Genomic DNA, 25,937 nt, shown 5'->3' with positions numbered 1-25,937 from the left:
TGTTTGTGTTATCATTTCCATTAATAATTTTTGTGTGAATTATTTTTTACTTAACACCTGAAATAAAATCAATCAAATAATCAAATAGGTCGATTAGTTGTTGCATACGTGTTAATTTTACACACCAAAAATTTGAAACATTTCCATCACAGACATTTATTCATGCATGAATGGGAGACAATGTTGTTATACAGCGGGCGCGTTGAGTGATGACGCAGTTTGATCCCGTGTAGTTTCTCTAAATTGTCATGAAAACATTACATCATTAGTCCATGAGTTGCACGTGGGGGGCGGCAACACATAGTCTACGTCAACGTTGACAAGTGCATTGTCCTGTCTCGGAAGATGTTCGAACAATACAGCGGTTCTTTTAAAAGTCGCTATTTCGGATTGAAGTTCCTAAATGTCAAACTGCTTAAAAAGTCAACGGAGTCCGCGCAGAGAAGTAGGTAAGGCGAAACGACAAGGATTCTGCGTTCAGGAGTTTCTCGACGGCTCCAAATACGAGGGGGAGTTTGTGGATGGCCTCAAACAAGGGAAGGGAAAATATACGTGGAAAAATGGAGAGGTAATCAGTCGTTTCTCTGTTCTTTCAGTTATCGTGTATCCCTGCATAGAAATATATCGTTCATGGAATATTGAAATTTGTGAGATATGTAGCTGGCCAGTTAGGGCTTTATTAGCTTGCTTTAAACACATGGGGCGTCGAAATTAGGGCCCGCAGCAAATTATGATTAATCATTTACATTCTGCTGCAGTTCTCATCTTTACCACTAGATAGCGTTAGTCACTTAAAAAGGGCCTCAACTTTAGATCAGGTCAAAACCTGAAATGTTGAAATCGATGTAGGATATTGTATAGAATTTCAGTATTTTATTTAACATAATATATACTGGTTGAACCTCCCCCCAATAGTTGTAGCTACAGTTTCTTTTTATTCCGGGAAAAAAATATCAAGAAATGACTCCGGGAAAAAATATGAATAAATGATGCCTATCCAATTTTATTTTATTTTTTATTAATTTTTTTTTTTGAGGGGGGGTTGCTAGAACGTGTATATATATTTTTAAATTCAATGTGATAAATTGAGCTATCCAAATTTGTTCCAGTAGTGAGTGTGTATTTTATATATATCAAATTTATTTATATAGCCCTTTACAAAAACCTGAAAGGCCCTCTAAGTGCTTTACAACAACGAAAAATATAGCTTGTGATAAATAATGTGTAGATATATTTGTATATATGTACTGTATATATACAATATACATAGGGGTGTGCGGGGGGGTGCGTATATGTGTATGAATATGTATGTATATTTTATGTGTATGTAATGTATGTATATTGTATATATATGTGGTATGAAAAAGTATCCGAATCTTTTGGAATTTCTCACATTTCTGTTTAAAATTACCATCAAATGTGATTTGTTAAACTCACACAGATGATAAAACAGTGTCTGCTTTAACTAAAACCACTCAAACATTTATAGGTTTTCATGTTTTGATGAGGGTAGTCTGCAAACAATGCCAGAAGGGGGAAAATAAGTAAGTGAACCATCACGTTTAAAATTTTGTGCCCCCCGGCAGCAATAACTTCTACCAGACGCTTCCTGTAGCTGCAGATCAGTTTGGCACGTCAATCAGGACTAATCTTGGCCCTTTCCTCTTAAAAAAAACTGCTGTAGTTCAGTCAGATTCCAGGGATGTCTGGCAGGAATCGCTGTTTTTAGCCACAACATCTCAATGGGGTTCAAGTCTGGAGTTTGACTTGGCCCCTTCAGAACGTGTATTTTGTTCTTCCGAAACCATTCTGAAGTTGATTTACTTATGTGTTTTGGATCATTGTCTTGTTGCAGCATCCATCCTCTTTTTAGCTTCAACTGTCTGACAGCCGGCTTCAGGTTTTCCTGCAAAACATCCTAATAAACTTTTGAATTCATTCTTCCATTAATGATTGCAAGTTATCCAGGCCCTGAGGTAGCAAAACAGCCCCAAATCATGATGCTCCCTCCACCATGCTTCATGATGGGAATGAGGTGTTGATGTTGGCGAGCTGTTCCATTTTTCCTCTACACATGAAATTATGTGTTACTCCCAAACAATTCATCTTTGGTTTCATCAGGCCACAAAATAGATTGACAAAACTTCTGTACAGTGTCCAAGTGCCTTTTTTGTGAACATTAAACGAGCAACAATGTTTTTTTTAGACAGAAGTGGCTTCCTCCGTGGAGTCCTCCCATGAACACCATTTTTGGCCAAAGTTGTACGTATAGTTGATGTGTGCACAGAGATATTGGACTGTGCCAGTGATTTCTGTAAGTCTTTAGCAGACACTCTAGGGTTCTTTTTTACCTCTCTGAGTATTCTGCGCTGAACTCTTGGCGTCATTTTTGGTGGACGGCCACTCCTTGGGAGAAAAGCAACAGCGCCAAACTCTCCCCATTTGTAGACAACTTCTCTCACTGTCGATTAATGAACATCCAGACTTTTAGAGATGGTTTTGTATCCTTTCTCAGCTTTATCGAAATCAACAATCCTTGATCGCAGGTCTTCAGACAGCTCTTTTGACCGAGCCATGATGCACATCAGACAATGCTTCTCATTTAGACAATTCTTATCAGGTGTGTGTTTTATAGTGGGCAGGGCAGCTTTAAACCACTCATCAGTGATTGGGCACACACCTGACTTAAATTGTTTGGTAAAAATTGGCTTCAATTGCTCTTTAAGTCTCCTCAGGCAGAGGGTTTACTTACCAATTTTTCCCTCTTCTGTCATTGTTTGCATGCTATCCCTGCTTATTAAAATACGAAAACCTATAAATGTTTGAGTGGTTTTAGTTAAAGCAGACAGATTTTTCATTTTTCACATTTGATGGTGATTGTATGCAGAAATGTGAGAAATTACAAGGCAAGGCAAGGCAAATTTATTTATATAGCACAATTCAACACAAGGCAATTCAAAGTGCTTTACATCACATGAAGATCATAAAAATCACATTTAAATCAACACAACGTAGAAACGAAGACAAAAGATCGCATTTAATCACAGAATAAAAATAAATAAATAAAATAAAAATAAAACAAAAACTACTACTACTAATAATAATTGAAATCAGCAATGGAGATAAAAACAAGAGGAATAGAAAGCAGGTAGATTGAAATATATAGACAGTTATAGATATGCAGTGCTAAACAAAAGCGTTTTTAGCCCTGATTTAAAAGAGCTAACAGTTTGAGCATACTTCAGACGTTCGGGTAACTTGTTCCAGAGGTGAGGAGCATAATAACTAAATGCTGCCTCACCCTGCTTGGTTCTTGTTCTTGGAACATGCAGAAGACCGGTTCCAGACGACCTTAGGGGTCTAGATGTCTCATAGGACTCTAACAAGTCAAGCATGTATTTTGGTCCAAGACCATTAAGTGTTTTGTAGACGAGCAGTAGTATTTTATAGTCTATCCTTTGACTTACTGGAAGCCAGTGTAGCGATTTGAAAACTGGTGTAATGTGGTCCAGCTTCCTTGTATTTGTGAGGACTCTGGCTGCAGCATTCTGTACCAGCTGCAACTTCCTGACTGATTTTTTATCAAGACCTGTAAATATACTGTTGCAATAGTCCAATTTCCTGAAAATCATTGCATGCATAAGTTTTTCCATGTCTTGTTGAGTCAGAAGCCCCTTAATTCTGGTTATATTTTTTAGGTGGTAATAAGCAGATTTAGTGACGGACTTTACATGGCAATCAAATTTTAGGTCTGAGTCAATAATTACGCCAAGGTTTCTGACTTGATTTGTAGCTGTAAGTGACATTGTGCTAAGTTGGCTGCTTATCTTTGACCTTTCCTTTTTTGGCCCAAAAATGATCACCTCTGTCTTCTGCACATTTAACTGGAGAAAATTCTGGCACATCCATTCATTGATTTGATGAATGCATTTGCTCAGGGTGACTAAAGGACTATAATCATGTGGGGATACAGAAATGTACAGTTGTGTGTCATCTGCATAGGCGTGATAGGAGATGTCATACTGTTCCATTATCTGAGCTAACGGAAGCATATAGATGTTAAATAAGAGTGGTCCAAGAATTGACCCTTGAGGGACTCCACACGTGAATTTGGTTCGTTCTGACTGATGGTTTCTGATTGACACAAAGAAATCCCTATCATGTAAATAGGATGTGAACCACTGAAGAATAGTGTCAGTAATCCCTACCCACTGTTCCAATCTGCTGAGTAGTATGTTGTGATCAACCGTGTCAAATGCGGCGCTGAGATCCAATAGTAGCAGAACAGATGATTTGCCTGCATCGGTATTCCGACGAATATCATTTAGGACTTTGATAAGCACAGTCTCGGTGCTGTGTTGTGGTCGAAATCCAGACTGAAATGAGTTAAAAAGATTGTTTTGCATCATATAATTCTGGATCTGTTCGAATACAACCCTTTCGATAATTTTCCCCAGGAATGTCAGATTTGATATTGGCCTGTAATTACTAATGGTTGAGGCATCCAGATTAGGTTTTTTTAGGAGAGGTTTTATTACTGCAGTTTTTAAAGTCTGAGGAAACTCTCCTGTTTGGAGAGGTTGACATACTTTTTCATACTACTGTATATACAGTATACATAGGGGTGTGCGTGGGGCAGGGGGATGTCGTGGTCATGTATATGTATATGGCAGAAAACACTCAGGTGACTTCAAGTTCCGTTCTGAGACCCCCAATTTGGCCAAATTTCAAAACTGTCCTATATGCATGTGTGATACATGATTGGAAATCCCAAAATCTCAATTTTCTGGGGGAAGAAAAATTTTGAACAGGAGGGCATTTAAAAAAAATAAAATTTAAGCAGCAAAACCCTAAATGGAAGTGAGAGCACGCGGGAGCATAATTAAAGACGCCATGATTTAAAAGATTTTTATCGCGTACTAACCTCGTTTCCATCCAAAAACTCCATGTAGCATGTATCACCAAATGTCAAGACAAAGATGTGAATGGCAACAGCTGGATTTTGGGGGGAGTTTATGGGTGAAACATTATAACAAGGGTTGCGATGCAGAAATCGCAGACATCAAGGAGTGGTCAATATTTTCATTTTGATATATTTAGCCTTTGAAATGTTTTTTTTTTTTTTTTATCTTTCTTTCTTTGGCTCAATTATCATCTAAAATATTGGGGAAAATGCGACAGTAACGAAAAAAGTACAATTAAGCGATAGTTATGAGGTATATATCTGTGACGTTTTTACAGACGCTAATTTTTTCTTTGTGACGTAATTTGTTTAAAATATGCGAGTGAATAATTTTTTTAAAGTGTTTTTTTTTTTTTTTTTTTAAAGCTAATGATTAGACATCAATTAATGATTCTAAGCTGAAAATGACAGACATTTCAAATAATAAATCCGATTACCCGTACTTACCTTCTTTTTATGGCTAGGTTGAAACAAAAGCAGTTGTGCGACGTCTGTAAACGGGGGTTTCCAGGGTAAAACGGACAAATTAAAAATAGTTCGGGGACTTAATGTGCCATGAATCTGCTGTGGCAGCTTATAGGCATACTGTTCTATCACACACAACAGTTCTTTTTGCTTAAAATACAGCAGTTTATTTTAAAGAGGGGTGCAAGAGCAGAAACTGCTTTTTCAGTCTTGTCTGTGTTTTCCGCCATATATATCAGAAATAAATACCTTGCTATCCCTGCTACTATCTCTGAAGGGGTTAAAAAAAAATCCGCAATATCTGAAAAACTCACTAACACCAGTCATTTTTCTGTTGTGTTTAGTTCTATGAAGGCTCTTTTTACAAAGACTACAGACATGGTGATGGAATGTACTATTGGCCATCGGGTAATAAATTCTACGGTAAATTTTACCTGAATTGGAGAGAAGGCTACGGAAAACACATTTTCCCTGATGGAGCCATATTTAAGGTAACAGTGAATACTTAACCTCTTTAATTAAAATGATACCCCCCCCTTTCATTGTCTGTGATGCTTATCCTCATGAAGGTCGCAGGGCTGCTTGAGCCTGCTGTACATCCTGGATTGGTTGCAAGCCAGTTGCAGTACGAATAAATTGTTCTGCTATTTAGGGTTTGTACCATGCTGACCAAAGGTTTGGTCCTGGTGTTCTTACTGCGCCATATGGATGTCAGGATGTGGGTATTTGGCACGGGAAGCACCTTATACAACTGTGCAATACTGTTGAAGGTAGCTTCCGCTTAGAAGAGTTTACAGAATATTCTGTCGATTTGGAGCAAACTACCACTTCAAATTTGAGTGAGGTAAGTTATTTAAGTACTTAAAATCAGTTTTACACGTTTGTTTAATAGTAATAAATTTAATACAATTGTAATTTTAATATTGGTGGATATACACAAGTCAATTTATAAGTAAGGCTCTGTACTGTAAATGTACCTTCTTTTTACCAGACTCCCCAAACAGTTCTCTCCGAGGGATACACCAAGACAGATTCAGGGGTTAAGTATTGTGATAAATAACTACTGTATTTGCTTTTAACCAATGAAATTAACTAATTAGAAATAACTACTGCATTTGCTTTAACCAAAGAAATTAACTCATTGGTAATGATTTCGGACTGACGGCTGCCTTATTCAATAGCTTCTCAAAAACGACAAGCTGTTCTTACTTTCAAATTAACATCAAAACATATTTCAGTGCAAAATATCAATTTTGGCCATTTTAAGAAACTGATGAAGTTATTTTTGCCTAATATTAACCGACTGAAAAATGATGTTGTCGCGAAAATATCTGCTTGTCTGGGGGTCACCATCTCGTAGGGTCACCATTTCTTAAAAACGTCATTGTTTCTCGCCATTCGACATGGTAGCAAAAGGAATCGTGTGTAAAAACCGATGTTTTGCATGTTGATCTGCATCTGGTTAAAGAATTTTGGTTAAAAATAGCATTTTCCCTGGTGATGTGTGATGTCACTGATTGCAAGACACACCTCATAAACCTTGATACCATCATTATTATGCACAGCAACTGCATTTTACATGCCAAAATGCTTTCTAGCGGTCTTCTGATGGTGATCACTGATGGTGGGGTTGCCCGTGTTGTGGTAACATAATGCCATAGCAACCTTACAAACCGAAAGTTATTTTCACAGTGTAAACAATGGCATGTGCGATTGTTTCAAAGTGCCTGGGACAGCATAAAAAAAATCTTAAATTGCATTATTATGTGAATTACAATCATATTTTGAGACTATTACACTACATACAACAATTTGGTAAAGCGCAGATGAAGAGAAATTAGTCGTTTAATCTACCGTTTAGCCCTGCCTGTCATTATGGCGCTCTAGCGTCCCCAGCTGGAGGATGACGTTGGCAGGGCCATGATTTCAGCTGATTTAGTATTCAGCCCATTTAGTTGGACGATTCAAAACGAGAAATATTGGACAAAGAGCAGCAAAATGTCATTGTTTCAATCTCTCTACTCCAATATTTTTACAAGATATTCTTTTTATCTAAGTATTTTTCCCCGATTGCTAAATAAATGGTAAATGGTTAAATAACTGCCTTGTGCTAAATGGAATATGAAAAATTAATAATGCATTTATTCAGTACGACAAGGCAAAATTACCTCATAATGGTCAAAACTGTCGACTTCTTGCACCTCCCGAACGGTATTTTATGCCACCGGAGTTAGTCAGGCTTTTTGTCATTTCCCTGCTCTCGGCTTCGGAGACTAAGGAAAGAACGGAAACAAAGCAGTAGGCATTACAGCTAGCCTACATGCTAACCCGAACCGAGCATTGTTTCCAAGTTTTTTCTGCGGCAGGCAGGCAGTGCTCGTCGCCGGGGACAGAAGGGGAAGTGCCAAAAATGACAAATCACACAAAAGTATCCCAACTTAATGCACACACGGCGGCAGGGTTGATTGTCTCCACCGATCGGCCAGCCCATGGCGGCGGGCAGGCAGTGCTCGTCGCAGGGGACCGACGGGGAAACACCGAAAATATAAACAAAACAGGAGTAGTATTATCACTCACAAAATGCAAGCCACCTCCTTATTAAAACGTTTGCCATGATCCCAGTAATTGACATAATATTAAACACGAAGCTTGCTCACATAGTCATGCGTCCTCTTGATTGTCGGACTTGTTTTGCCCATTGCGGTGAACAAGAATAATTTGGAAATCCGAAAAGCCTCACACCACTCTCCCTGGTGTAGCAACAAAAGCCTGCAGCACATTGGGCTAGCGTGATGTGAAAAATAAACAAATTGATCCGCAAAATCAGCTGAATCTGCAGTCCATCTGCATGCTATAAAGCAATGGCTGTGTTGTGAGATGCCGACCCGGGTGACCTCACATTCGCATTCTTCCTCAACCCGAGACTGGAGCTGGAAGTCGATCATTTTCATGGCGCCAGATTGATAAAATTGAATAAATAAAAGGATCGCTTCCACATACATCCAAGTGGTCCATTTCATTTAGGAGCATAAAATGCCGCATGAAATACAAAATAAACATGCTTTTTGCTGTCATAGGCACTTTAAACGTTGTCAGAAACACCAATCTTGATTATGCTTCTGAAATAGATGTTTTTGAAGGCAACTCATGCAATTTTATTTCATTTCTATCAGTTATATGATGACTTTAAACGTTTTAGGCATATTTTTATAGTGTACTAGCAGTACTCCTTGTTCGGGGCTTTTGGGGCCAAGGTTTGTAAAATCGACACATAAGAAACTTCGAAATCCGGACCTGTCCATGATTTTTTTTTTTTTTTTATGTATGCTGGACGGATTTATTGAGAAGTATGGCCAGGCGTTGCTCAAAAAAATATCACGCATTATGAACAGAAACTATAGAACTGGCATTCGTCTCGTTATGTTCTAGTCTCACGAACCCACGTTTTTAGCTCGTGATCATAATGTCATTTTCATGAAAATATTGTTTGTCGACTAAATATTTTCATTGTTGTCATTGCTGATGAAAACAATGATCTTTAAAGTACGTATGACACCAAAAAGCATGTTTCATATTTCACGCAATGTTTTATGCTCCTGAATGAAATGGACTGCTTGGATGTGTGTGGAAGCGATTGCTTTATATCGTCAATTTTTTAATCCCGCGCCATGAAAATAAGTGACTTCTGGCTTCAGTCTCGGGTTTAGGACGAATGCGAATGTGACGTCAACCGGGGCAGCGTCTCACAATACAGCAATGCTTTATAGCATACAGATGGACTGCGGATTCAGCTGATTTTGCGGATTAATTCATTTATTTTCGCATCACGCCAGCCAAACGGCTGCAGGCTTTTGTAGCTGCACCAGGGAGAACCGTGTGAGCCTTTTTGGGTTTTACAAGGTTACCGTTCACCACGGATATTGGCCAAAACAAGCCCTACTACTGTGGGACCATTGGACGTACGAGGAAGTGAGTAAACATCGTATTTTGTATGATGTAAAATACTGGGATCATGGCACATGTTTTAATATGGACTAACCACGGTGGCATAAAATATCGTTGGGGAAGTGCGACAGCAAAGGTGAAGTCGACAGTTTTGACCATTATGGAGTAATTTTGCCATGTCGTACTGAATAAATGCATTTTTATTATTTCATATTCCATTTAGCACAAGACTGTTATTTGTCATGACTATACCATTTATTTAGCAATTGGGGAAAAAAATCAGTTAAAAAGAATATCCTGTAGAAATATTGGAGTAGAGAGACTGAAACAAAGACATTTTGCGGCTCTCTTCTTCGCATTTTCCTCGTTCTGAATAATTCCCCCTCAATGGGCTGAATTCTGAATCAGATGAAACCGTGACCCTGCCGATGTCAGCCTCCTTTTGGGGACGCTAGAGCCCTATAATGGTAGGCGTGGCTAAAAGACGGATTAAAAAACTTCATTTCTCGTCATATGCGCTTTGCCAAATTGTTGTATATAGTTTAATCGTCTCAAAATGTGATTCTAATTTGCATAACAATGCGATTTAAGACTTTTTTTAACCTGTCGTACGCACGTTAGTTTGTGATTGGTTTAAAATCTATGTATGTCAATTTTTCATTTTTAATATCTGGAGCATTTCTAAAATCTAATAATATTGTGTTCATAAATCTAGAATTTATTAATATTATTGTGGTTAGGCTGTCGGTCATTGAATGATCATATTTCACTCTCACTGGAATGGCATGGGGACTGCTCCCAGTCCAAATGGATTGGACATCTGTCACCGTCAATGGCAGACAATGGAATAATAAAGAGATTGGGTTCAGGAACAACACTTTTAATTGCCGCATGCCAGGCAGCACACATCCTGTACTCTCTTAATATACATTTCTGGACTTTCACCCAGCCACTTCCCCGACAAACGTCCCACTCTGGTTCACTTCGGTTCAACTTGTGAAGGAAGATCACATGCAAATATGTTACATTTGTTTTTGGTGTTTATTAAAATGTGGATTTTTATTTAGGCAGACAGAGATGATCATTTGCTGCTCTATGACGACAATACTATTCTTCCCTCTGCTTTTGAAAATTATTCTACTGATATTGACCACCTACCATTGCCGCCGCATGTTAGAAGAGAGTTCGACCAGAATTTTTTTGGCCAGTTGTGGGAACCTGATTCCCACCTGGATGAAGGCTACAAACAAGATCCATCCTCTGTCCAGCCTTTACCAGCCAAAATGTTGGCTCACATTCACAAACACAGGTTATGTAAAACAAAAGTGGTACAAAATATGTACAAATTGAAAAATGTGCATGAAAACAATCCTTAAATAGCTTGTATTTTATTTTTGTGTGTTTTTGTTTCTCAGACAACAGGCTAAAACAATAGACTGGCCTGTCGCAAACGTACTTTCATGTAAAAGAGACTTTTTTGGGCCAAAAGGACCTTTGGAAATCGCATCTGAGCTGCTGATTCATCAGGCTTCCATCGGAGAGCGACAGACTGTTTTACAGATTCTCCTGGATGGCTGTGTTCACCCTGACGTGGCAGATTCTCAAGGGCATACGGCACTCATCGCTGCCACAGTAATAAAGCATGATATTCTCATATCATTGTGATACCATGTTAAGATTTCACTGTTAGAGTTACTGAATTTATTACTTGCCATCACATTTTTTTACAGTCGTGTTGACCTTTGTTTTACTGTATTTTGTCCTGTTACTCAGATTCACTGCCAAAATGATGTGATCAATCTCTTACTGGATATGGGAGCTTATATCGACAGGCTGAATTCTGAGGGCATGTCATGTTTGTCAGTGTGTCATGTCCTGTACTATCCAATCAAGTGTTTATGCACATTTTCTGCACTTCAAGAAGAAACAGAGGTAAGATTGGACCATGTTGACAGGGCATATGGTCACTGTCAGTCGACGACCTCTAATGTCCAAAAGCTTGTATTGTTTCACAAATCTCTAATTTTGATAATCCACACATGAACATGGGTTTGTTATTTTTATAAAATGTTGATGATCTAATTGTTGAAAATCAATTCCTGGCTCTTAAACGTCCTACTACGCGATAGTTCAAAATCAGACGTCCTGCTACCAGTCACCCCCGCTATGCTCACAAATTAAATTAATTTCTCTATTCCCATCAACAATGTATCCATCCCCCCTCAACTCAGGTTAGTTCAGGTGTCATCCTCAACAGCATGCTTTCCTTTCGCTCCCATATCAATGACATCTCCGGATCAGCCCACTTCCATTTTCGCAATATTTCCTTGTTTCTGATCACTGAGTCCCCACTCAGCCGATATTCTTTTTTGCAACCTAGTCACCTCCCAGATCGACTACTGCAACTCATTGCTCTTTGGGTTCCATAACAAATACCCCCAGAAACTGCAGCTCCTTCAAAAATCTGCAGCACACCTTACACTGCTGGCTGAAAGTATTGGCACCCATGCAAATCTGTCTGATGATGCTGAATTTCGCCCAGAAAATGATTGCAATTACAAATGCTTTGGTAGTAATATCTTGATTTATTTTGCTTTCAATGAAAAAACACAAAAGAGAATGGGGGAAAAAAATCATTATAATTTTACACAAAACCCCCAAAATGGGCCGAACAAAAGTATTGGCAAATAACTTCAGTGAGATACTTTTTGTAGCCAGCTACTAGTCTTTGACAGTGGTCTAAAGAAAGTTTGCCCCACTCCTCAACACAGAATGCTTTCAGCTGAGATGTTTGAGCATTTTCTTGCATGTACAGCCCGTTTCAAGTCACCCCACAGCATCTCAGTGGGATTAAGATCTGGCCATTTCAGGACTCTCCATTTCTTCCTTTTCAGCCAGTCCTTGGTGGATTTACTGGTATGTTTTGGGTCATTGTCATGCTGTAGGGTCCAGTTTCGCCTCAGCTTTAATAATCTCACATGTTCCTCAAGCACCCTCTGATACATGGTAGAATTCTTGGTGGATTCTATGATGGTGAGCTGGCCAGGTGCTGCTGTAGCAAAGCATCCCCAAACCATGACACTTCACGTCCAAGCTTCACAGTTTGTATAAGGTTATTTTCCTGGAATTCTGTATTGGATTTACGCCAAACATGTCTTCTGTTCCAAATAATTCAATTTAGATTCATTCTCCAAATAACATTATTCCAGAAGTCCTGGTCTTTGTCTATATTCACTCTGGCAAACTTTAGTCTGGGCTTTATGTTCTTCTTGGAGAGCAAGGGTTTCCTCCTTGCACACCTCCCATGAAGGTTAAATTTGTTAAGTCTCTTTCTGATTGTAAAGGCATGCACTTTCACACCAACAGTGGCAAGAGCCTGCTTTAGGTCCTGTGATGACATTTTAGGTTTTTGGAGACTTCTTTTAGCATCTTGCAATCTGCTCTCAGGGTGAACTTGCTTGGACGGCCAGACCTGGGCATATTGGTAGTTGTTTTGAATGTCCTGCACTTGTAGATAGTGGAATGGCTGATTTTATATTCTTTTGAGATCTTTTGAAATTCCTTACCGGACTCGTAAGCGTCTACAATCTTCTTTCTGAAGGCCTCAGACAGCTTCTTTGATCTCACCATGGTGTTTTCTCTCACTTCAACACTCCGGGGCACACCAAACTAAAAGTGAGGTTTAAATAAGGCAAGCCTCCTTCAAAACACTGAGTATTGTTCTAATCATGTGCACCTAACGTGATACACCTGTGTGTGAATTTAGCCATTTTAGGTGGGATTGAATGATTGGGTGGTCCAATTTATTCCTCAACAGAAATTGCATTTATTTAAAATTACATTTTACAGAAAGTTTAAATCTTTTTTTTTTTTTTCAGTTTTAATTGTTTAGTTCTATTACTTGAATCTCTCAAGATTGTTAAAATTGATATTAAATATCCAAATGACCAAATATGTTAAAAAAACACACAGGCTTCCATAGGGTGTCCTAATTTTTTCACATGACATTACCTGTATAGTTCTTTCCTGCCATTTATTCATAATGAACTATATTTTGCTTTGCTGTAAAGTACTTTGAGGACCTCTCAGTTATTTTAAATGGCTATATAAATAAACCTGACTGACTGATTGATTACTGCTTCAGCAACACATTTAAAAGTTGTGTGTCCATTTTCAATATCCACTTCAAGAATGTATCATTATTTACTCCTACAGGATATCATTGAAAGGCTCCCTGATGAGGAATTGACTCTTCCAGATGATTATAACAGAGGTAACGAGGAGAACATACAATCTTTGGAAGGCTCCAATCAGGTGATAATTGGCCTCAGAATATCCGCTAATTGGCAACAAAACTCATATTTAAGTAATTGAATAAGTTTTAGTTTGCTAAATTCTTCTTTGTGTGGTTACAGCTGGACAATGAACTGACCTCAGAACCGTACTTTTCTTCTTCCTGCTCCATGTACAGCTACGACATAGAAGTCTCAGAAAAGCTCCTGGAGGTTGCAGCTGAAGCCCTGAGTCACACCGGCTTTCCTCAGCAATCTGATACTGAGGAGACCGTTCGCAAAATGGCAGCAAAAAAATTCATGTAAGATCTGTTCCCATTTTATTTCCCCCTCCATGTAGTTATGTACATTGGATGTTTTTCCTTTCGTGACCAGGCACCGTTTTCGTTTGTCCACACTGAATCTGTTATTGGATCGGGGCGCTAACCCCAATATATCCAAAGTCCCCTTACCTGTCCTCTTTGTGGCCATTATGGCGAGAGACACTGAAACTGTCAGGAGACTTTTACTGAGTGGAGCTCATACTGATATTGCTCTGTCGCTTGAGGTAGCATTTCTTTTACTTTTAATTGAGTGGACTTATATATGGACGACCAAATAGGACTGAATGAAATACATAAATACTTAAATGCTTCATTAATTCATTAAAAAACTAAATTAAATAAATATAAGTGTCCTCAAATGTGTCACCAATTCATTAAAATGCCAGTCCATTTAATGTTTGAAAAATATTTATTTCACTATTATTTCATGGACATGTGTTGAAGCACTTCATCAATTTATTTTATCTATCAAACTCACTCATCAAAGTCAATGAGCGGGACTAACACCAGATTGGTTACCCAGCACATAAGGCTAAGGCTACGTCTACACTAGGACAGATAATTTTCTTCAGAGTATTTTGCCGACTATTTTTATACCTGTCCGCACTTCGTTTAAGGTGCGTTTACAGGCCCCCCTGCTTCTGCAAGGTACGCCTTCATTTGCGCAAACTACGCATGCGTAAAATGGAAAAGCCTCATGTGTTACGTCATCGCCTGCGTGGTTTACCTCATTCCTCACCCGCGCCAAATTTCGAAATGACTACACCTTCTAGACTGTCATTATTTTGTGATCCCTCTTTTTTTCGTGACCGCAATTGAACACATCACGCAGGAGGGAGAGTGGAAGGGAGAGCGCACTCGGCTTTTACGAGCAGGTGCCGAGTTGTGATTGAAATAAATGTTTATAAAACAAAGAAAGCCTGACATCATTACTTGGGATGTTACAATCCATGCTCAGTTGCGCTCTCACTACTTGGAAAATAACAAATAAAAGCATATAGTGTGGCGCTGTGTTTATTTCCTGGAAGCCGCAACCAGGACTGGTTGTGCATACAAGTGGCGATCCTGGAAGTGGCAACAGTTTTGACAGACAGAAATGTCTTGGGAAAAAAACTGATCGCGCGCCTCTTTGACTAGGTGTACCACGCAGGTCACTTTTCGGGGTTTAATTTTCCTCAATGCATTTTTATATACAGTACTCAAGTTCGGTCGGCATTGAGTTGGGAGGAGCCAGCCCCTCAGCTGGCTGATCGGAGACAACTCGGGAGACGAGCTCTGTAAAAAACGTTCATCTCCACCTCATCCGCGATGGGAGGACCCCAAATGGGCACTGAATTGAAGCATATTATTGAGACGTAGTTTGAATGTTCAAGAAAAATGTGTGGAAAAGAAAAGAGGACAAGGAATGCCACGTCGTGATCATTCGCCTCCATTGTTTACGATGCTGTCATGCCGCACTAAAAACAGCGACAGCATGACGTCCCTTCCTGAGTATCTGAATGTTGTACGGTGACAGCAGTCCAAATTTGGCGGCGCGTAGGCGGTGGGTAACATTACCCGCCTACATTATGCGTCTAACAACTAATCCAGATAATAGGCATACTAGTGTAGTAATCCAGATAATAGGCATACTAGTGTAGCCGACATGCCGTATAGTCCAACTAATTACACGTTTAAGGCCATTATCCGGCCTAGTGTAGACGTAGCCTTAGACTGGTTTATTTAAGATAAACGATCGATGCAGAGCCAGTAAACATATTCTTGACACGCTAGGTGGCGCTTCCTTTACTCTGGTCAAACAAGTAACGGATGAGTGACAGCAATTTATGCTCTTAAATTCATTAAGTGCTGCAACGGAGAGCCAAAATTATGCCAACAACTTCAATGAGCTCCTCTGCTTTGCACACTAAATGTTGTTGTTCGGAAGGTTCTGCTTCCGCGTCATCACTAAGGTCTAAAATATCTCTAACCAACAGCCAAAAAAGTTTAAGTATATCCACCGTAGCCGCCGTGTCTTGAAAGACTTCAGACGACAGCAATCGATTGGTGTTAGTCCCGCCTAGGGATGAGTATTGATTTTTATGATTCAGATTCCTTTATCGAAATTGCTTAACGATTCGATTTTATCAATTCTAATTTGGGGAAGAAGAAGAAAAAACATTTTGATTGGCATCTAGTTTGTTGAATCAGAAATCACAAACAAACAACAAGGTCAAACGAGGCCCAAAGCCTCGATGCTAACTGTGGCAAATAGACAAGAATGTATAACATTTTACTGAAACATTTTTCTAATTGAATTTTTAAAAAATCCACCTTTTTAAAAGGAAATAGGAGCTGATAGCACTCAAAAATAATAAGAAAAAAAGATAAATACTGTCAAATATAACAGAACTGTGTGTATTGCAAATGTGCAAAATTAACAATTCTTTTGTAGAAAAATGTCTGCGTTTTCAGGTAGGATACGTGATCTTTCTGGACTTATGGTGTCTCCAGCAGCGGAGAACCCCCTCTCAGATAGGGTGGAGAAAGCCTGCACACACAGAAAGTGTTCAGCTCATCCAGACAGCAAGGGCAGAGTATCTCTTTTGTCATCCCAAATATTAACAAGTTCATAATTAGGTTGGTGTAATTATATAAGGACGGTTGGATCTCATACAATATAAAAGGAATTTTAGCACAATCCTCCGTAAACTTGGATTTGTTAACTTCCTAGACATAGTTGGGGTACTCTATGGAAAGGCCTTTTGATACTGAGTAGAATAAAAGTGGTTTGGGACCAATGGGACCATCCTATCTCGAATTACGGGCGAAAATACGCTGATTGGCTGTAGTCGTCAGGTGCATTATGGGAAGTAATTTCGAACATCCACTTCCATTAGTTGTAGCAACATAAAAATACCACCATCGGATGCGGAGGTACTGTATATACTTTTGAGGAAATCAGTAATCAGATTGGCTCTACGACCCACGAAATTCAAATTATTCTGGAAAAACCACTGATTGGTGGACTACCAACCGAAATTAGTAATAAAATTGCTAATAAAATTGTTTAGGATTATTTTAGATGCATATGTTATATTTTTCTTATTAAGTATTCGACGAGGAATACGATAGACGCCTTTTTGGAAAATCACCATTTCTTTAAGAAGTCTCATGAATAATGACTTGACCTGTGCAATTCACTACGAAACTTCTTGGTGATGACTCTCCATAATACATGTAGTGAGTTGTTGCTCTGTGATAAATCAAGTAGTCTTACTTGTTGAATCGAGCGTGCATAGCGTGCATAAATTGCGTGATGTAATTGATGCTGCTAATAGTAGGAATCTATGAGAGAATCGTTAGATAAACTGCCAAATGATTCCGTGAAATTGTAACACACGGAACCTATTCTCTGTAGGAACCAGTTCTCGATTCACATCCCTTGTCCCGCCTACTGACTTTGTTTGGTGAGTTTGACAGTTGAAATAAATTCATGAAGTGCTGCAACATTTGTCCATGAAATAATTCATTTAATAGTGAAATAAGTATACTGTATGTGTTTTTACATAAATGAACTGGTATTTTAAGAGATTAGTGACCTAGTTAATTACTTTTATTCATTTAATTCCCATTTTAAATGATTGACACATTTAAATATGTATTTTTTATATTTTATTCTGTCCGATTTGGTCCATCGCATTTTAATGTCTGTTTCCTAAAAACTTGGGCTGTAGACGATTTGACAGATCGTGGTTCACCTGCAGAATGTCTTAATGTATGCAGATGCCTTGCTATCCTCAGTTAATGTAACACACTAATCCTTTGATTATAGCGGAAAGGCCATTATCCTCTGCATGTGGCTGCAACTTTGCCAGGCCCAGAAAGTCCCAAAATCATAGAAATGTTGCTGCATGCTTTGTCTGACCCAGATGCACGGGCATCTGACCAGAATGAGAGCTATGAACTGGATAAGGTGTTGTGTATGATCTGGTTTGGTCATAGTTCAATTGTTGGAATGATTAATTATCTATTTTTTTGCAGGTTTCCATAATAATCAGAAGATTATGCAGGGTCCCCTGGGAGCCAAGTCCCAAAGAAGGAGGTCGAACAGCTCTACATATTGTTTGCCAACGAGAAACTGATCACATGGTGAGGAACTACAGTACAGCAATGCCACAGAATAAGCATTGGTGTACCATAAAACGCAGTGGGCTTCATTTAGTTTTATAGTTTATGGTTTTATATAACACTTAAGATTTTGTTTGTTATCGTGTGAATGTGCCTATATTTTGAGAATTGTGAAAAATCTTAATTACCCGAATATGAAATACTAAGACATGGCCATTTCAAGAAAATTTTACTCCACTAAGAGTAGTGTTTCTTCAAAACGATATTACTCAAGTAAAAGTATTCAACCAAAAAATGAACTCAAGAACACTTAAAAAAAAAAAAGGATTTAGTGAAAATGGTCAATGAGTACTTTTTAAACAATGGTATATTTTTTTCTCTCTGCATATTATCTATATGAACTGTTATTATACTACAGCCGATTACATGACCATATAAGGCCAAAAAAGTGCAAAAATCATATTTTTGACAAGAAAAAGCTACAGAAATTAAACATCAGCCGTCCAAAGTTATGAGTGCCATCTAGTGGAGAAAAATTTACTCCCATGAAATTAAAACTATCATATCTCCAGTTTTCATTGGTCAGTCGGTGCCAAATAAAACTAACTGGGAGAGAGGTTGAAATCGCTTTCGAGTTACGTTGACATGAATTTGTTTTTTACGGTAGGTTAAAGACACCATTTGACTGAATAGGCCAGCGTGATCAGTTTTTAATTTATTTTAGCCAATAAAGACAAGTTTTCCTGAGCGAAACATGGGCGGTGCCATCTTTGACGTTTTCTGCTGCGGACTCCCAGTTTAAATAGAACAAGATGAAGCGCGGTTGAAGTAAGCAGTGTGTAGACAAAGTTATAACTGCAAAAGTAAACCAGAGGAACCCACTGAATTTTCACAAATGGATTCAGCACGACGTAGATGAAGCATGCATTTGTTCTTATCACTTCGTTGATTGTTGGTGGACAAAATTCTAGCAATCTGTGCAGCCTGTGTTAACATGAGGTGTGAATTGATACGCCGGCCTCTTGAGTATCTAAAATGAGGCAAAATTAAAAATAATATTACAGTTGCCGAATGCAGAGGGCCTGACAGATGTTGTTGTTAGAAGGAAATACTACAAGGTATTGTTCATTTGGCTATAGTTATAGTATTATGACCTCATCACACATGTACATATAAACACAAATAGTATGTCATTCTTTTTTATTTAAGTTTTATTATGATAATATCAGCAATAAACCAATAAATCACAATTTATAAATTAGAAAAATATTAACTAAGTGGAACATAAGTGTAGCCTTCCATCATCAAAGTAGAATGCACGTAGTCTCGATATATGTCCATCAACGTACTGTTAGTGTTGTTGACAGTCACATCAAGTTGTCTTCCCGTGCCTAACAGCGTTTCCCAGCTGTAAACAAACGAACAAAAAACCTGTAACACTTGCATTTATGCATTTACATAATTCTGCCATCCTACACGTACTGATTAGCAACAGGCTAGCAGCAGTTAGCATGTGTTGCAGCCACTGCAGTACAGTACTTGTAGTAAATAATATTAAACATCATAATTACAATCATCATCGTAATAGCAATATCTAAGCCAACAGCTTTTAGCTTTATTAGTTTTGGAGCACTGGACACATGAAAATGCATGGATAGGAAGAACATACCTTCCGTAACACAGTGGCAACATAGCTACATAAACACAGTGGGATGCACTGTTTCCATGGACACGAAAAATATTATTCCATTTTGGACGAATTCATACATCACGCTTTTGGTCGTAACAAATATACCGGAAATAGTAGTTGAAGAAGAAGCCGTACTGACTTCCATGTCAACAAGTCATCGCTCCATCCTTTTCTCCATTAAACAATAGCGTTATTTCGGGAATTGTTCCCATTTTTCTACCAACAGGCCTTTCAATAAATTTTAAGATCTTTTAATATCTCCAGCAACATGTTCAGTCTTGCGCCCGCCATCTCTTTCGCTCATTCCGCTTCTACTAGCTTCTGGTAATAATAACAAACACGTATACTGAGGTCACAGACATGTGCAGTAACAACGGCTTGTCAAAATTTTGCGCTGATCAGATTGTAAATCGACATAAACTCTCTTGTTCGGAATAAAATCTTGATATGGAATATTGGAATACGATCAGAATATTCCTAATGAGGTGTTTACATGAAGCATTTATGGTATATTCCGATCAGGCTTTTAATCTGAAGAAAAGTGTCCATGTAAATGTAGCCATAGTGTACTAATAATGAATATGTAGTAAAAAATCTGAAAAGTGAAGGCTTATTTTTCAAGTATTTACAAGGCCAAACTTCCTCCAATTCTGGAATGAACTTTACCTGAACAGCCACAAAGTAATTTGGATGAATTGTGTTCTTCGTTTTAATTCAGAATGCATGCGAAGCAGTATCGGTCTTGCTCTCTCACAGAGCCAGAACAGACCTCCTCTGGAGTGGACACTCGCCTCTTTCCTTGGCTATATCAACTGGCAATGAAATGGTAACTTTCTTGACATGCATTATTTATTAGACAGACTGAGGCTTAATGCAGCATGTGCTAGCTGGTGCCTCACAGCAAGGAAGTCCTATCTTCCCATGCTTGTGTGGGTCTACTCTAATTTCCTCACAAAATCAGTGCTTGTCTGCCTACTCTATGTGTCCTGTGTTGACTTTGTGATTGACTCGTGATATGCTCCAGCTCACCTTTGACCAGGAAACGAGATAAGCGCCAAGAGGTACAAACTGAATGCATACCTGTCAAACCGAGGCTGTTGGCAATCTTACAAATAGTGACGTATGCCCTTACAAATTGGTGACTAATCTTACAACGTCGTATATAGCGTACAATATGAAATAAAAATAAAACTCAGTTTTTAAAATAATATGAATTTATTGGTAATATTGTAATATATAACCTAGTGCAATTATTACAATCAATATCTTCAGCTACATCATGATTACTAAAATTTAACAGTGACTTTTGTTATAATTGTATAGCACTTTTGGCAATTTCTATCATGTGTTTTGATGGCTGCACTTCATGGCACTTCAACTCGCAATTCAGTTTGACTTGAAGGTAGTTCGTTAGTGTGTCCAGTTATAAATTAAAAAGGTCAATTGATAAAATTAACTTACCGATGCAATCTTTGAGTCAGGGAACATTTCTTTTGCTAATTCTGAAAAATGATCAGCAATAGTTGCGGGCAAATTGTGTTTGGCAACAAATCGGCAGAATAAAATCTCTGCTCCAAGGTGGTCCACATCATCTGCTCAGCTCTGATCCAGATCTGCTTGAGTCAGTCTTCTCCGGTCCTTCAAACTAAAAATACGGACGGCGTCTATTTTTTGGTCCATCAACCTACGGCTGGATCAAGTTCTGCCATTTAGCACGCACCAAACAGGAATTGGAACCTGCTCTCCTCCATTTTGTGAATGCGTCCAAGGGTGTAGGGACTGGATGAGAGATGTATGGAGTGGGCATTGAGCAAGGCAGCCCGCACACAGGCGGTCCGCAACAGATCGGAGTGGAGCTGTGATGAAATCTGAGGGATTTCAGGGTAACCCTCACTGGAAACGGATTCAACTTCATGGCTACGCAGACCAAACTCTGACACCGGTCATATAGGGACTGGTTCACCCGTATCAAGGATTCCGATACCCTATACTCCCGGAGCACTCCCCACAGGACTCCCTGAGGGACAAGGTCGACCGCCTTCTCCAAGTCCACAAAACGCATGTAGACTGGTTGTGGAAACTCTCATGACCCTCCAAAACCCTGCTGAAGGCCAGGACAAAAACCACACTGCTCTGAATCAGAGATTTGTCTTTCTAGAATGTCGTAGAATATGTGTATTGCCAAAATACACCAAATATGGGTTTCACGAATACAGATAGGAACAGTTGTCCGCTGTCATGGCGCTGTTCGTGAGCTTTAAGCAATGTAAATCCAGCTCCAAACGGGAGCCGGCGACTCCGGGTGACATCACGATGGGTTTGTCCAGTTCTGTTTTAACTGTTGATGATTGGATTGCATGCCAACTAATTGCCCTGCTTCATCTCGCTTTCATATGTTTTCATGTATAGGCGGTGCAGGAGCTATTAAAAGGAGGTGCAGATCCAAACATACCATTGGGTCTCGGAGTGGGTAATGCCCTCTGTGCCCTCAGTAACTTCAGCTACAACTTGGATGACAAAAGAGAAAAACTGGTACAGTTAAACACACCATTTTCCTAAAAGGATGAAGTAGACAATTGATCTTGACCAATCTATGCGGAAATTCCCAAAAGTTTTGACACTTTCCCCCAATTTGAAAAAAATCAGTCACGACACACAAATGTGCAGTGTTATGGTTATGTTTTTGAACAACACTGCTTTCCGTCTAACTGTATTTTGATCTATTTTCGTATGATTTGTGACATAGCTGGACATGTTAGAAAAGGCTGGTGCTGACATGTTGATGCCGGTTCAAATTGGTGATACCAAGGGAACGGCAGTTGACTATGCACACTTCTCTTTCAACCAAGTAAGACACCTGAATTCAAAATATTTACTGAAATGTTGTTCAATTTGCTGATGTTTTTATCGTAGTTTTCTACCATTGGATTTTTTTTTTTTTTACAAATACATCCACAATTCACATGTTTCAGATTAAAAAATAAACCCATGCTTTTCACTTGTTTGAGATCCACATATACATACACCCCTAATGTACACTATAAAGGTAGTCCCCAAGGTTATGAAGTACTCGACTCGACTTGACGCGATTTCGACTTCACGACGCCGGAGTCTCGTCCGCCATTTTGTCTCCAGTCGTCTTTGTCGCATAAACAGTAAATAAACTAAGTTGCCTAACAAAAGTTTGCCAACTTAAATGCTATGAATGCTAACGTGTTTACAATTCTCATTGCAAATCGCTCACACATAACTCCACAAACTGTAGCTCTAAATTTAATTACAAATGCATACATAAATATATATTAGATGAAGAAATTTACAGCCTTATGTGGGCCAAACCAGAGTGCAGCTATCCTTTATCCATGTCAGACGGCTGAGTCTGCTCCTCAGTCATACAAGGCGACAGTCCAGTCAGACCCAAAGCTGCCACCAGAGGGCAGTGTATCCATCATTATTAAACAAAATACGATACTTTTCGGATAGTTATTTTGAGATTTAGGGTACTTATAGGGTTAATTCCGACATATGCGGAAATTTGGGTGATGTTGCCATCGTAGGAACGGAACTCGTTCGTAACCCGGGGACTACCTGCATTGTGTAATATAATCCATAATGCTTCTGCAACTGTGATAATAGTCTGGGGTCATCTTTTCCTGTTAAAACATTACTGTGCTCATTGTGCGGTCCACCGAAGTAACCACTAAAATAATGAATGAGGGACAGTGGGGGAAAGCTACGGCGCCCCTAAGGTGACATGGAAAAAGAAAAAAAACAGGGGGGGGGGGGGGTAGTTGATGTTAAAAAAAAACAAAGTGCCCTTAAATGGACACGGAAGATTTCTTTTCTGTCAAAGCAAAAAAAAACAAACAAACAAAAAAAAACCATTGAAGTTAAAAAAAATAAAAAAATAGCGGTCAAGGCAAAAAAAATTTTTTTACATCGCACCAAAAGAAAAAGTTTTTTTCACATCGAGGCAAAATATTTTTTTTCTAATTGAGACATTTATTTTATTTTTTTTTACCTCTAAGAAAAAAAAAGTTAACATCGAAGCAAAAAAAAATCTTGGAAGAAAATGGGAGGATAATAACCAGACGAACGTCCTCTTTTATTAAACGGAGCCCATGTTCTGCATTTGCTGGACATTCATCGGTAACCATGAAGCTGTCCGGAATATAGCAATTGGTTGCTCATGAAGTCAACAAGGCCGCCACATTACAAAGTTTTCCAACGAAAATGTCCAGTTGAGTTTAAGACTCGCTTCAAATGTCTTCTGCTTATTTGGAAACTGTGGTTAATATCAAGAATTTATGTTATGTCACCATATTTTCGGCCTATTTCAAAGTAAACGCGGAGTTTGCAAACGGTCAATTGCAGTCAAGTCTGAGAGAAACGGAAGAAGACGGACATTACCAGATATGTGAATGTTCTCAAATTAACTTTCTAAATGATAGATTATTTTAAATGCACAAACAACATTAAAAAAACCAAAAACAAGTCCGCAACTATATTTGAGGATTATAAAAACACCTTAAAATTTGCAACATATTTGAGGATTTCAAAAACAGGTGAAAATCAGAGATATGTTGGTGGATCACAAAAACAAGTGAATTGCAAATAATTTTGACACGGATCTCTCCGTAGTCTGTATTTTACATCAACTGTCTGGAAAAGAAATTGTACGTCAAACTCGCATAGTATTATTCTCCAAACATTACACACATATCTAATATAAAAGCATGCAATGGCCAAATGATACTGTGTATTTGCTGTTACTTTATATTTATGTATATTTAGCTTTTTGTATTACAATTGACTGTATCTAATTAGTATGTAATGTCTGCTATCTAGGATTCGCATATTGCCAAAATACCCTTTCATAGGCTAAGCATGGAGGAGAGAGAAACATTCAAAGCACGTCGCAACCTGCTTACCCTGATGGGAGATTTGCTTAGATGCAAGGCTGTCAAGAGAGAGAAAGAAATATTAGAGAGTGAGAAAAATAGTAGGCGTCTAACATTTTTCACAAATTTGTTTACTTGATTCAATTCATCAGCTAATTTGCTCACAGGTGAAGCAGCTAGCAGCAAAGTTCCCATGACAAGGTAACTCCTAAAGTTAAGTATCCCATTCACTTAAAATGATACATATCTCTAACCGTGAATATTTTTTCAGGATACCATTTCAGTTCTGCTACCATTGTGGGCGCTCTGCAACTGTGACTCTAACTGCTTGCACTCGCTGCCACCAGGTTCTTTTCTGCTCAACAAATTGTAAATTAAAATCATGGAATAAGGGACACAAGGAAGAGTGTATCCAGGCAGTGGCCGAACAAATCAAGCTGGAGCAGAAGAAAATGACCCACTGCTCTAAACCAGATAAGAGCAAAGAATGGCCTGCGGGCTTTATACGACACGAGGGGCTTTTTAATACGTGTCCGATTAAAAAGAAAAAATCAAAATAATTCAATCCGTTCATCTTGTGCCTGCAATGCCCACGCTTCCCCAATAAATGACGCACTGACCATTGGCGGACCTTTGTAGCAAGGCAGTGTTTTTCGTGTGACGTAACCGCACCGAAATAATGTGCAGTCATTTTGAGTGTGTCGCAACATTCATACACACGTTGAATCTTTGCTAGGCCCTAAAAATGTTCAGCATTTTATGCGGCTTTCTGCTTTTCATTCCCTATAACATTTGATCAGCCAGAAGTAGGATTGCCAACTCCCTGGGGGAGAAGAAAAAAAAAAAACGGGGACACCGTATTTGGTAGAGCCGGCCGGCCTGATAACTGTCACCATAGGCGGAGTTTGACTATTGGGGCAGGAGGGCACAACATGTTGATGACCCCGAAACGCAGTGTCAGCAATAAAATTAACTTACAAGAACATTTATAATAATAAGTTGACAATGAGCGTATTTTGTTTCCCATCATTCTTGAGGGGAATCCTAAATCAGGCTGCTTCAGCAATACTTTTCGCCAAGCTCGTCATCCATTGAATAGGGTACGCCCGCCGCTGTCGAGCCAATGTAGTTACCACAGTCAAAAAATGTATCCCCTGGGCGGAGCTATATGGAGGTAGATTTGTGTCTTTATTATTCAACCCACAAAAAAAGTTGATTCAATCAAAATATATATTTTCAATCAAAAAA

At 38.8% G+C, this 25,937-nt stretch overlaps 1 protein-coding gene across 1 annotated transcript; it reads left to right on the top strand.

Moving 5' to 3' along the window:
- Positions 1-300: 300 nt before the first annotated feature.
- On the top strand, positions 301-25,937 carry LOC130919134 (ankyrin repeat and MYND domain-containing protein 1-like). Its single transcript, XM_057841589.1, has 18 exons — positions 301-568; positions 5,773-5,919; positions 6,081-6,272; positions 6,420-6,467; positions 10,441-10,682; positions 10,789-11,005; positions 11,147-11,305; positions 13,589-13,687; positions 13,789-13,967; positions 14,041-14,212; positions 17,803-17,943; positions 18,012-18,119; positions 20,507-20,614; positions 22,198-22,320; positions 22,535-22,636; positions 24,637-24,778; positions 24,857-24,890; positions 24,961-25,937. The coding sequence occupies exons 1-18, from the start codon at positions 404-406 to the stop codon at positions 25,247-25,249; spliced, it is 2,667 nt and encodes an 888-aa protein (XP_057697572.1). The 5' UTR covers positions 301-403; the 3' UTR covers positions 25,250-25,937.

Source organism: Corythoichthys intestinalis, chromosome 7 (genome assembly GCF_030265065.1).
Source record: "Corythoichthys intestinalis isolate RoL2023-P3 chromosome 7, ASM3026506v1, whole genome shotgun sequence".
Taxonomy (NCBI): domain Eukaryota; kingdom Metazoa; phylum Chordata; class Actinopteri; order Syngnathiformes; family Syngnathidae; genus Corythoichthys; species Corythoichthys intestinalis.
The sequence above is the reverse complement of the archived record's forward strand: the minus strand, read 5'-3'. Positions and strand labels throughout refer to the sequence as shown.